The 14,271-nt window shown below is 37.3% G+C and overlaps 1 protein-coding gene across 2 annotated transcripts; it reads left to right on the top strand.

Annotated features, from left to right (window-relative positions):
- The first annotated feature begins 58 nt into the window (after nt 1-58).
- On the top strand, nt 59-13,391 carry LOC106153703 (phosphatidylserine synthase 1). Of its 2 annotated transcripts, XM_087019114.1 has the most exons (12): nt 59-274; nt 4,921-5,015; nt 5,966-6,010; nt 6,254-6,372; nt 7,043-7,201; nt 7,476-7,627; nt 7,849-7,990; nt 8,466-8,578; nt 8,859-8,924; nt 10,209-10,308; nt 10,653-10,709; nt 10,909-13,391. In XM_087019114.1, the coding sequence occupies exons 1-12, from the start codon at nt 105-107 to the stop codon at nt 11,122-11,124; spliced, it is 1,434 nt and encodes a 477-aa protein (XP_086875240.1). In that variant the 5' UTR covers nt 59-104; the 3' UTR covers nt 11,125-13,391. The 2 variants fall into 2 exon arrangements, with proteins under 2 accessions (XP_086875240.1, XP_086875241.1); XM_087019115.1 differs by lacking the exons at nt 59-274; nt 4,921-5,015 and adding an exon at nt 5,050-5,123.
- The last annotated feature ends 880 nt before the right edge of the window (nt 13,392-14,271 follow it).

The raw sequence follows: 14,271 nt of genomic DNA, 5'->3' as shown, positions 1-14,271 counted from the left end.
TTTCATTTGGAAGGGAGAGAATGCAAACGTGCCACTTATTGCATAAGCATTCTCCTTTCCAGCCTCTTAATCGACCTTGACCTCGCCTTAATAGAAGATCGAAGATGGCCAGCCGCCGAAGAACATTGTCGACTTGTTCGGATTCGAGCGATCATTTCTACACAATCAACGAGCACCCTGTGGACGATATATCACTGGAGTTTTTCTACAAGCCACACACGATCACATTATTAACAATTTCAATCCTGTGGTTGTTGTACTCAGCGTTTGTAAGGTATGAAGCGGCATGTGTTTCACGTGGTTTAATTAATGTCAGCTCTTTGCCCGGCTCTTTGCCAGAACGTGACTACCTTTTATGTCCATAACTCAGATATCACGATAAATTAATTTCTTATAGCATGAAATATCGCTTATATGGGAGTAACATTCTTTTAATTATTTGACGACTCCTTTATAAACAAAACGTCCACTAAACCGCCCTGGGTTGTGTCCGACAGGCCTGTGATCTGTGAAATTTGCATATAAAGGGGCGGAGTTATTTTACATTGCTTTGTCAGTGTGTTGTAATATAATTATAGTAGACGTATATAGTTGTGGCCTTGATGCTGTGAGGTAATGCCAGATCACATTACGTCTCATATCTTGACATATTATATTAATCTGAAGACATTGGAATACCTTGATGTCTCTGCGTTATATTATAACAGAGGCCAGGGCCACATAAAGCCCTAGACAGTTGATTTGTATTATTTATTAATAACATGATGCCTCATGCAGACAATCAATATGTGACAATAGAGTTAATTATAGCCGCGTTGACACTGCCCACTGCTGAGAACAGGACAGGTAATGACTGGGATTTTGATATTAAATTCCTAACATAGATTTGTGCCTAACAGATAAATGCCAGTTATTTCTAATTTTACCATCAATTAAGCAACTTTACACATGACCTAGGACTGAGAGTGTGGAGGTTGTTATCTAGTCATATATTGTGTTTGGGAAGTGACCGTTACATATTCAATGATGATACTCTTTGTATTCATGTAATGTTGCAAACTGCCTAATTGCTGTACTGTGCATTCTTGAGGAGTTGGAAATAAAGTGAAAGTAGCATCAACACATGTTTTTTATGTCACACGTTTTTGGTCTGGATGCAGTGAGCCTTTTTGTAGATATTACATTACTTGTCATAGGGTCAAAACACGGTAACGGTGCCATGGGTATCAATTTTTTTTTTTGTTTCATTGAAATTTAAAATTTTTACATTTTTGTAGAAAACAAATCAAATTTTCAGACAATATAAGTTTCATTGATATACTCCCAGTACTTTTTCTGTGAGCCACTGGGAAACATAAAGGAAAAAAAGAAATTGTCTCTGACGGGACACATGGTCATATTGGCCTGAGTCAGATATTAGGTTGTTTTTTCAAGTTTTTATCACCCAAATATGTTAAACTAATCAGAAGTAATAGTTTAACATAGAAAACTGCCACCTATCACTTATTTTGAGTAAAAAATTATTTAGCACTAGGTGTGGTGTGTCCCGTCAGAGACATTTGACTTCGAAAAGTTTTCATATTTTCCACATCTGGTAAGTTGTATAAATGAAACTTAAAATCCTCTTTTAAATAATGATAAGTAATGATTATAGCTAAAAATTACAAAATTAAAACAATTAACAGTGAATTTATTGCCACATTTTATCATTGTCTCTGACGGGACATTTCCTGTCTCTGACGGGACATTTTCTGACAGATGTGAAACACAAGGTTTTACATCTTCAATTGAATCATTTTCAAGTGTTCTGGTGTGTTACATTTCTTGTTTTTCTTTTGCAACTGATCATTACTGGGTAATTCATTAATCATTACTGATTATTAGCTAGGTTGACTGTCAGTGATTAGGTGTTGACATGTCGTGCTATCAGAGATCATGTCAGAGCACTAGAACTGTGAGCAGGTCATTCTGTTCACTGCATGTGCATGATTTAGAACAGAGTCTGAAGGAGATCTGCAGCTCCAACCATATGTTGTGGTATCTGATGATCTGCACCATAACAAACAGTCCGTCTTCACTTGTAATAAGGCCATTCTCGAAGACCTTCAACACCAGCAATCATTCAGCAAAGTCCATTACTGGTCAGATGGAGCCGGAACCCCCAGTCAATTCAAAAGTTGGTTTTTACTGTCTAAACATGGTACTATCATGAAAGAGATTTTGGTATGGCAGCGCAGTGGTGTTTTTTATACCACTGCCCTTGGCAAGGACCAGTTGATGGGATCGTAGGAGAAATGAAACATCAGGTTTGGAGAGCAGTGCTCCAGAGAAAAATGGTTGTAGATACACCTTATCAATTCTATTTGGCTGGCAAAGAATTATGCCCCAATGTCAATGTAATGTACCTGTCTGCAGCAGATATTGTAGCAGCTACCGCACCCATCAGCAGTCGCTGGGAAAACTGTCCATCTGTTCCAGGAATTCAACACTTCCAGTGGCTTCAGCCCCAGCCCCGTGGACATGTTCTTGTGTCAACCAATTCTCAGTACCAGCAACCCTCTTAATATGGTAAACTTATTCATATGACTGTGGACTTTGATTTGCCTGCACATCCACGCTATGACAATGTCGGTCAAGGCACAGCTCAGTCTCACCAGGGAGATTATGTCATTGCGGAGTTTGCTGCCAGGAAAGGAGTAAAACCGTTCTTATGTCAGGTCACCCATGACACGGAAGACGGCAAAGTGGAAGTCAGTTTCTTACGTACTGAAGGTTCTGGCTAAATAATCTTTGTGTACCCTGCCATAGAAGACAAAGCATGGATTCCCATAAAAGATGCCAAGGAAGTCCTTCCAATGCCTAGCATAGACACTCGTGGACTTTACTTGTTTCCATCACCTGTTAATGTGACTGGTTGAAAAAAAATCTCTAAAGTGCAGAAAAGATGTGTTCTAAGACTAACTGAAAAACAGGAATTATTATGTGAACTATCATGGACAGTGTTGATTGATATTGAGAAATAGCAGTAATGGACAGTGGATTACTTGTACGTGAAAATTATGCTGTGATTTATCACTGTGTCATGATAATTAATTAACATATAAACATATTGCATCTGGTGATTTTTCTAATGTACAGAAATGCTATTTTGCAATAACCATCAAGTAAGATTCATTAGATACAAAAATGTGGCTTTTTAAACCTCTTTTCTAAGATTTTTCAACAGTGCCCAAAAGTGTCCCGTCAGAGACGTCCCGTCAGAGACAGTGACTTTTTACACTTAACAGCCCATGCTGCCAAGGAAAGTAAACAAAACTGGCCTGTTTGTGCATTAATTGCTTCCCAAGACTTGTACCTTGCAATATGAATTACAAAAGTCTTGATTAAATGAAATTTCAAAGAGAATTTTGCATTGGAGTTCTAGTAAAAAAATACAGGGGTCAAAAATGTCCCGTCAGAGACAGACCTTTAAATGATTGTCATTCCCACATTTATTTCAATACAAATTAGCTGCTTGTTTCACATAATCCTTTATGGTCCAGCTAAATAAAAATGTATTTAAAAGTAACCATGTGGATCATTTACCAACTGTAATTTTTAAAATTGTCTCTAAAATGTCCCGTCAGAGACATTTCAAATACCGTGTTTTGACCCCATATTATAGATGTCAGAAAATTTACTGCATTTAATCAAATCAACGATTTAAAACTGTTGCAAACTTGGGACTCTGTCTATTTTTGTATGGTTATTCTCACATCACAAGGACATATGGTGAGAAGAATAAAAATATTTTAATAGGCTAAGCAATAATGGTAGAAATAACAGTGTTAATAAATATAAATGTAAGTAAATGACAACATAAGTAAATGCTAGATTTTATAAATACAAAATGATAAGTCTATAATACTAGTAAGTATGATAAATAAAAACAAAATATGTAAAAATATATGACTTTTTAGGTGATTGGGATTCAGCAGCATTGCTCTGATAATAAGTTTTATTCTTTATTATTTTGATATGAGTTGTTTTATTTACTCATTTATTCTTTTGTTTATTAAATGAATTTCATGTTTTTAGTGAAATAGAATTTGGTAAAAGAAGGTCACAGTTTATTATTTTCATTTCATTATTTTTTTAAAAATTATTTTGAAAAAAAAAGGAGTTCGGCTCAGCAAAGGGTTTCTAGACAGTGTTGACTTGATAGAAGCTGGTAATCTTATGGCTTACCATGTTGGTGCTGAGATAAAAAAGGCTTAATATTTCATCTCTGCATTATGAACATAAAATCATTGATCTCCCAGGGGATTCTTCTTAAACTGTGGTAGAGCAGATTATCCAGGATTAGTGCAGAGAAGGAGATATCTTATAAGATAAATTTTAAAATAATCAGAAACAGTATCATATGCCCTTAGAACAGACAGCTGTAAATTGGGTGAAGGCATGCAAGATATGTTTGACAATATATATGGTGGAAGAAACTAGTCTGGAATATATGGAATTATACATCATCTTCTATAATTCAGTGTGATGAAAGTGCTGAGAGTGTTTGGACTTTTGTCCAGGAGAGAAAAGAGTCTGGGCTGTAAGAACACATTTTAAAGGCTGTTGGGAAGCTACAAATAGCCTGTCACTTATAACTACTGAATGTATTCACACTCTTTTATCTTATGGGAAGAAACAATATTGCACTTCAACCTGTAGTACCCTGTTAAACCTGGTTATTTTTATAATGCAGATCGTGGTACATTGTTAAACCTTACTCTCTACCAGCGACAGATTGATTTTTCACAGATATTCACAAATATGTCTCTAGATGAATAGACGGTCATTTTGGTCAGTTTTTCCCTATATAATCAGCCACCCTGGTAGAGGGAAGTTAAACCTTGTGTATTTATAGTAGGTCACATCCTGTATTTCCAGTGACAGCAGCAGTACATGGGAAGACAATCTATGGAATGGACTGTTAGCTGTAGTGTTCTTCTTCCTCATTGTCAGCTCTCTAGTGTTCCCAAATGGTGAGTAATTGTGGTAGAGGAGAAAACTGTCAGCTCTCTAGTGTTCCCAAATGGTGAGTTATTGTGGTAGAGGAGAAAACATTGTCAGCTCTCTAGTGTTCCCAAATGGTGAGTAATTGTGGTAGAGGAGAAAACAATGTGATTGCCATAGGTGAGAAAACTTACTGATTGTGTTAATTGATAAAGCCTTTGTAATTGTGTTTGTTGAAAAAACATAATTGTGTTTGGGTTGTTATCTGATTGTGCTTGATGTCAGCAGGATGCAATCCTGGTTTGAGTCTCTCATATTAATAATAATAATAATAATAATAATAATAATCATGTTAATAATACATTTGTCATTTAGCTTGTGACCTCTGATTGTGAACATTTACAACTGAGATTGATGTGAACTGTGGCTGATTGTGTTAGCTGAGACCTTTACTGATTGTGTTAACTGAGGTCTTGGCTGATTGTGTCAACTGAGGTCTTGGCTGATTGTGTTAGCTGAGACCTTGGCTGATTGTGTTAACTGAGGTCTTGGCTGATTGTGTTAACTGAGGTCTTGGCTGATTGTGTTAACTGAGGTCTTGGCTGATTGTGTTAGCTGAGACCTTGGCTGATTGTGTTAACTGAGGTCTTGGCTGATTGTGTTAACTGAGGTCTTGGCTGATTGTGTTAACTGAGGTCTTGGCTGATTGTGTTAGCTGAGACCTTGGCTGATTGTGTTAACTGAGGTCTTGGCTGATTGTGTTAGCTGAGACCTTGGCTGATTGTGTTAACTGAGGTCTTGGCTGATTGTGTTAGCTGAGACCGTGGCTGATTGTGTTAGCTGAGACACCAGATTGTGATCAGTGTCAGGAGTGTGTCAGGTGGTGTAGTTGTGATGTCAGGTGGTGTAGTTGTGATGTCAGGTGGTGTAGTCGTGATGTCAGTTGAGATATTTTCATGTCTGTGCTATCACCTTCCAGGTCCCTTTACTAGGCCACATCCTGCAATATGGAGGATGGTCTTTGGTGAGTTGAACCATCACGAAATGATGCATAGTCCTAGTTAAATATGTATTAATTTTATAAACTTGTGATTTTCTTTTTAAAGAACTTAAAAAATATGTGTACTTTTATTAGATAAAGAGTTGGATTAACAACATATGACAGATAACTTTTAATATTTTAGATGAAGTGTTTTTGTCCTTTCAACACTTATTCTGGCGAACCGAATCGCCTCTCCTAAATGACATGTTGTTATCTCATTTCAAGGGTTAAGTGTCCTCTACTTCATGCTGCTAGTGTTTTTGGTGTTTCAAAGTCTCAGTGATGCCAAAGAAATGCTGTTCTTTCTCTACCCAAAACTGCGAGGATTTCGTATGGAGGAGCAGGTAGGAAAGATGCTGTTCTGTGGTACATATCTGGGGTAGTGCTGGGGTAGCGCTAACAATGGCCAGTTGAGGCAAATGCTAAAACTGACTTAGACCCCATTTCCAGAGATTAGATCGATCTACTTTAGATCGACCTAACCCCCTGGGGGTTCACGCTAAATAGCTGTCAGCCAGGCGGACACAAAAGTTAATTACCACCTTACAGCTTGTAGTAGGCAGGACGGACATTTAAGCTGGATTATCTGACAGTAATCTAGTGAGACTCCCCATGGGGATATATCGACCTAAAAGCTCTGGGAATACAAAAATGGCTTGATTTGACTTGTTTTAGTTAAATTATAACCATTTGGATAACAAATTGACAAAAAAGTGGTGATTTGGCTAAGCCCCAAAAAATTGCTATTGCTACCTCAGCATCTGTCATACTCCCTCAGTAACTATTACATTGCTTCTTTTGAAAATGCAATACTTTGAAAGAAATATTTATTAAGCGCATATGTATTATATGTATTAAAATATTGTAAGATATAAGTGCAGTCTTCTTATATTACAGTGATAATCCCATATCCATTCACCATCACTGTTCTTTATTCCAGGAATACGCTGTCAACTGTTCACAGGTCTCCTATATGTACATAGTTATCATCTACATCACTATTCTCTATTCCAGGAATACGCTGTCAACTGTTCACAAGTCTCCTTTGAGCGTCTCTGGGGGCACATGGATATTTTTGCCTTCGGTCATTTCTGGGGCTGGTGTCTGAAGGCGCTGCTCATCCGCCATTATGGCATCTGTTGGACGATCAGTGTGACGTGGGAAGCCACAGAGGTAGGCTGTACTTGACGGGGAGGGGACGGGTTGGGTGGGTGGCATTGTTGGTGGAATATAATGGCTTATGATTACCAATCATCAAATTTTCTGGGAATTTTTAGAGAGCATTTGCATATTTATTAATATCGTGTCTTTGTTATCATTCATAAAAGAGTTTGTAAACTATTTTGTGGAGTGAAAAACATAAAATAACAAAGATATTCAATTTTTGTGGAGAACATTTGAAATTATTCTCAGTTGCCTAATATGTTGTTGCCTAACTCCCCTCCAGATGGCCTTCATGCACTTGTTGCCTAACTTTGAGGAGTGTTGGTGGGACGCCTGGGTCCTGGATGTCCTGCTGTGTAACGGCCTCGGCATCTGGGTCGGCATGCAGTTCTGTAAGGTGCTGGAGATGAGAGAGTTCAGATGGGAGAGTATTAAGTAAGTGTAAAGTTTATTTGTTTGAACTTGGAGAATTTCAGACCCCAGAGGGTCAGGTCTTTTGTCAGATAAAGAAGTTACCTATGGAAAAATATTTTGCCATTGCTATTTTAAGCATTTTGGTTGTTTGCTGAATATTTGATTGTTCATTAGAGACAACAGCTTTAACATTGATCATAAATACATGTTATAGCTATAGAGTTTTTCTTCGTTCCCTCCAGGGACATCCACTCCACCACAGGAAAGCTAAGAAGAGCAGCTCTCCAGTTCACCCCAGCCAGCTGGACACATGTCCGATGGCTTGACCCCAACTCCTCCTACATGAGGGTCATTGGGGTCAGCATACTGGTCATCTTCTGGCAGGTCAGTGCCCTCCCTTCTCTCTCTCTCTCTCTCTCTCTCTCTCTCATCTTGCAGGTCAGTACATATTGGATACCACTAGAAATATGCTTTATTCATTGTAATGCATACAACTATATGAGTAGATGAAAATGTACAAAAGATATATAAGTACATATAAGTATTCTATTAAGCAATGATATAATATGAGTAATTATATAAAATAATGTAGATATTTGGCTGAGGCCAAGTGACTCAGCCGCCAGTAGATGTCACACTGTCTTCTGGATCTCTGGAATTAAGCTGCATTATGTACCCAGAACTTCTGAATAGTTTAGCATCACTAGTAGAGCTGTCGAGTCAGGCAGCTGTCTTCTCACAGATTGCTTTCTCTGTACATCACTGATTTTTAGCTTCATTAACTTGGTAATTTCATCTGTCGTCTTGCTTTGTTTTAAATTTCATATTGATATAATATTGTTACTTTGTATTTTTCCAGCTTTCAGAGCTGAACACATTTTTCCTAAAGCACATCCTTCACATGGCGACAGGACATCCTCTCTGCATCGGCCGCCTCATCTTCATAGCTGTTATATCAGCCCCAACCATTAGGTAACTACTCAAAACGACGCACGCAAGCATGCATGCACATGTTATATCAGCCCCGACCATTAGGTAACTGCTTGAAACAATGCACACGTACGCATGCACGACGTTATATCAGCCCCAACTATTGGGTAACTACTCAAAACAATACACACATGCATACAGTGATTAAGACAATTTCTTGTAAATGAGTTTCTTATTGTTGCTGTTAAGATATAAGTAGCTAGCTTATAATTTACGGATGACTATAATACCGTGTGTAACAGTATATCTTTTTCTCTTACAGGCAGTATTATTCCTATATCACTGACACTCAATGTAGACGTGTAGGAACACAGTGTTGGTTGTACTGGTAAGATATTATTCCTATATCACTGACACTCAATGAATGTAGACGTGTAGGAACACAGTGTTGGTTATACTGGTAAGATATTATTCCTATATCACTGACACTCAATGAATGTAGACGTGTAGGAACACAGTGTTGGTTGTACTGGTAAGATATTATTACTATATCACAGACACTCAATGTAGACGTGTAGGAACACAGTGTTGGTTGTACTGGTAAGATATTATTACTATATCACTGACACTCAATGTAGACGTGTAGGAACACAGTGTTGGTTGTACTGGTAAGATATTATTCCTATATCACAGACACTCAATGAATGTAGACGTGTAGGAACACAGTGTTGGTTGTACTGGTAAGATATTATTTCTATATCACTGACACTCAATGTAGACGTGTAGGAACACAGTGTTGGTTGTACTGGTAAGATATTATTTCTATATCACTGACACTCAATGTAGACGTGTAGGAACACAGTGTTGGTTGTACTGGTAAGATATTATTTCTATATCACTGACACTCAATGTAGACGTGTAGGAACACAGTGTTGGTTGTACTGGTAAGATATTATTCCTATATCACTGACACTCAATGTAGACGTGTAGGAACACAGTGTTGGTTGTACTGGTAAGATATTATTCCTATATCACTGACACTTAATGTAGACGTGTAGGAACACAGTGTTGGTTGTACTGGTAAGATATTATTCCTATATCACTGACACTCAATGTAGACGTGTAGGAACACAGTGTTGGTTGTACTGGTAAGATATTATTCCTATATCACAGACACTCAATGTAGACGTGTAGGAACACAGTGTTGGTTGTACTGGTAAGATATTATTCTTATATCACAGACACTCAATGTAGACGTGTAGGAACACAGTGTTGGTTGTACTGGTAAGATATTATTCCTATATCACAGACACTCAATGTAGACGTGTAGGAACACAGTGTTGGTTGTACTGGTAAGATATTATTCCTATATCACAGACACTCAATGTAGACGTGTAGGAACACAGTGTTGGTTGTACTGGTAAGATACAGTAATGCCAGGAACTTATGCTGACAGAAAGCTAAATGCCTGCTATTGAAGCTTTCATGATTTAACAGTTATAATAATTGACAGGTTGAATGAACTTTTATTTTGAAAAAAAAAAAACGTTTTTCTTAGTTTGATGAGGATATTTGAAATAGCTCTTTTTGCTGTTCCAGAATTGAATAAAATGGTGTTATGATTGGGAACAAGGGTCCTTCATAATTGTAATTGTTGTCTGTTTAATTGCAGTGCTATAACTCTCACTGAGGCCATCATATGTTTGAAGTGGGGGAAGGACTTATTTAAGCAAACTGAACTCATGTATGTCTTCTATTGGCTGGTCATTTTGGTAAGTAATGCTTTGGAAAAATCTGTATTAATATATCTGTGGTACATTGACTTGTCATTTTGGAAAACAGTATTGGAACTGCCTGTATATGAGCACAAATTGAATGGAATGAGAGGGCTATCATGTGAAATACACTGAACTGAAGATGATGTGAAGTTATAACAATGGGTTTTGTGACAGGCAAAGTTTAAACTGAAGATGATGTGAAGTTATAACAATGAGTTCTGTGACAGGCAAAGTTTAAACTGAAGATGATGTGAAGTTATAACAATGGGTTTTGTGACAGGCACAGTTTAAACTGAAGATGATGTAAAGTTATAACAGCGAGTTGCTTTATGTTTCAGATGGTTTCCAGTGTGATTTGTGTCTACATTTGTGCGGTCATTTCTAAAAGAACTCCGGTAAGTATTTATCTCTCTCTCTCTCTCTCCCCCCCTCTCTCTCTCTCTCTCTTAAACAAAGAAGTGAACAAACATTAATGTAGCTCTCTGTAAAGTCCAACATAAGAAGCTAAATGCTGTGACAGTGTTACAACAGTGTTATACCTGCTACCGTTGGTGATGTGGTTGCATTTGCTGCAGTAAGTCCGTCTATCTTCAGACACATCCAGCGGTAGACGACAACAGCCGTGAGAGGTCAGTCAGCGAATGTAGCACAGACATGGATGACCTCTATCAGCAGAATGGCATCATTACCAGAGGGCAGCACAAGGTGAAGATAGCCAATGGGAGCCCAGTATCTGCTCAAGATGGAGGCAAACAAAAGCAGCAGAAGGCGAGAAAGAGACAGGGCAAGAAGAATGTGCAAGGGACATAACATAATGGCAGCTTAGATGGTGTGTTACATTAAGGGATCTAAAACTGAACAGTCTTCTTCAGATCTTGCCAGAACCAGCGCTGATCTACATGCCAAAATGGGACAGTGATGTGCAGTATTAGTTTACATTGAATTTTTTAGCTTTAGACTTAGGTTTAAGTCATGTGATCTGAACATGTGACTAAGTCATGTGACATGTTGATAACACAGTCAGACCAGCTCATTTTTAAGCTGCATGTTTTAATTAAATGTATTATGAAAACCCCATTAGGCCTCCAGATAGTTAAGAAAGGTCATGTGACAGATAGGTTCTGAATGAAGAGGTCACATGTTGATATATACGTGTTTCGTTTTCTACATGAACAATTAAGAACTAGGTACAAGTGTTAAGATATGAGGTAGTGGGAAGGCCTTTATTATGATCATACTTCAGTATATCTGTACTGAATAACTTTGTTACAGTTAGTTGTTGATTTCAAACAGTTACTATACAGCTGAGGAGATGAATGTGAAGTTTTTCATTTTACTTATTTGTTGATTTTGCTCATTAATTTAAAGGCAGGGAACTTCTATGGTAAGAAATAAATTTAACTGTGTACACACCAACATAATTTCATTGTAACCAGTGTAGTTAGAAGACAGCTCAATCCTGTGTTGTTGATTGTGCTTAGTGCTGAACTTTGACATCTTTCACTTGACCACATCTAAATTGACTTTTTTTGTCAAAGTTTCCGTAGTGTTCCATATCATATCTGTCAAGTCAGTGTAGTGTAGTCTGTGACTTGATTCATATAACTGTCCTGTTCATCAATTATACCCTGAACAACGAGCGTTCTATTTAACTCCCCAATGAGGGGCGTGACCATGATATTAAAGAATGAGAATTACTTGGTCTTCAGTGTGATACTGATGTGACAATCTGATCTCAGAAATGTCTCACTGCCTGTCCTAGTGGAAGGTGACACAGGCAGTCACCAGGTAATGGTCATCACAAAGACAGTTGCTACTCTAAGGCTCCATTCAGAATAGGGGACTAACTAGTCTGAGGGTCAAATATGGCAAAGCTTACCGTCTTGTCTTCTAACAGACACTAAATAGATATCCCGTGGGGAAGTATTCAAGTGTGTCGACCATATTTGGTCCCTGTACTAGTTAGCTCAATGTTCTAAATACAGCCTAGAATTAACTTGCTGTAACAGTTACATGTCCATGCACTGACATGTGGCCAATTTGTTAGTCAAACTTGTACATAACTTGTTGTATAGGGGCCACAGTTGGTCCTTTTTGTGTCTTTTTTTTCTGAATGGAGGAAGCACGTTTGTAAAATTGCAACAATGGACGATCACAATTATATCAAAGTATAACCTTTAAAATCAATAGCAAAGTTAGGTATTAATCAAGACATTTGTAAACTTTGTAAATCTCAGTTTATATTGCCAATAATATGCATAGTTACAGCTGTGTAAGTGTGGGGCATTGTATTAATTTTGGACGTAGCATTCACATTCTAGCTTTATTTTCATCTCTTGCATCTAAGATGACCACATTGTGTTAGATATGACCACATTGTGTTAGGTGTGAACACACTGTGTTAACTGTGACCACATTGTGTTTGGTGTGACCACATTGTGTTGGATGCGACCACATTGTGTTGGGTGTTACCACATTGTGTTGGATGTGACCACATTGTGTTGGGTGTTACCACATTGTGTTGGATGTGCCCCCATTGTGTTGGGTGTGACCACATTGTGTTGGGTGTGAATACATTGTGTTAACTGTGACCACATTGTGTTGGGTGTGAACACATTGTGTTAGGTGTCCTGCACGGATTGTGAGAATTCTAACCAGCTTTTATTCAGGTTCATTTATTTAAAATCTCATTGTATTACAGTAAGGCATGTTTAACACCATGACGCTCAGAACACAAGGCATGCTCCATTTTCTAAAGTTTATATCGAATATACTGACATTTGGGAAGGCTCACGAGATAGACATACTGGTATAGTCCAGCAGCAGATATATGTTTTCGTCTACACACACATGCACGCACGCACCTGCGTAAGATAACATTGGCTTGCCATGACATCCCAGTGTTATTAGAACTAGAAGTAATGTCTGTATTTAGTTATTGTTGACAACTGTCTGCTTTAATTTGTTATCTTACTCGAAGTAAGAGAGGTTTGCCAGTATTATTCTTTTTCTTTGACAGTTTATCATACTTGTTGTGTGAGATGTGATTTTTTAAGAAATAAATCTTCAAAATTCAAGATGCTGGTGCGTTTCTTTTCCTTGCATTGAGTAGAATACAGAGAAGCTGCCGATTGTACGAGTCTGTTGGATTTGAGGAGGTGTGTAAGTATTAATCTGGTTGCATTAAGTGGGGGACCCCGTGGAGTTAGTTTGGCACAGCTAGGTTAACATAACGTTCTGATTAGTCCCTAACACAATGCCAGCTTGAGCTTGTCTGACTAAATCTTTTAAGACCAAAGGGTTGCACTTCAGGGTTTTTTAATTATATTTTGATGAACAGAATATTCTTGGGGGTTAAATCAATCACCAGAAACATCACGGAGAAATGGAGGACTTTATTATTACCAATATGTAATAATTAGTATGTATCACATACATATTCCATATAGAAACAAAAATTGGATCCAACAATCACTTTAGATATTAAAGAAAACAATGACTCATTTTTTTATCAAATGCAGCTAATGAACAGTTACTAATGGAGAGGACTAAATAACTAAATAACTAATGGCTAAATAACTGACTTTTCTTAGGAGTTCCACCTACAACTCTACCTCTGGACACACTTGTCAACAATATAATTGAAAATCATAAATAATATGCAGTTATAATTATTAAACTATATAAATCAATATATAATCAGAAATGTGTATAAAAAACTTAACAATTGGTAAATTTTATTTCATTCACTTTAAAACATTTAATTCATACATATTTAATTAACATAATTTAATCCATATATATATATAAATCAAATATATACCACAAGCTACTATTTCTGCAACATTGAAATTTTCTCTTAAGTTCTTCCAGTGAATAACTGCTTGAAACAAAGAACACATAAGATATTTATGACTTGTATCAAAAATTTTAAAAGTTATCTACAGTACATCTTAG

Source organism: Lingula anatina, chromosome 8, assembly GCF_051362555.1.
Source record: "Lingula anatina isolate TDL-2025a chromosome 8, LinAna3.0, whole genome shotgun sequence".
Lineage (NCBI taxonomy): Eukaryota > Metazoa > Brachiopoda > Lingulata > Lingulida > Lingulidae > Lingula > Lingula anatina.
Note: the sequence above shows the minus strand (reverse complement) of the source record. Positions and strands in the feature narration are given on the sequence as shown.

Coding starts and splice junctions, on each gene's coding strand:
- LOC106153703 (XM_087019114.1), top strand. CDS start 105: ATGGCCAGCCGCCGAAGAACATTGTCGACTTGTTCGGATTCGAGCGAT. Junction 6,011..6,253: donor AATATGGAGGATGGTCTTTG/GTGAGTTGAACC, acceptor TCTCATTTCAAG/GGTTAAGTGTCCTCTACTTC. Junction 10,309..10,652: donor TCTATTGGCTGGTCATTTTG/GTAAGTAATGCT, acceptor TTTATGTTTCAG/ATGGTTTCCAGTGTGATTTG.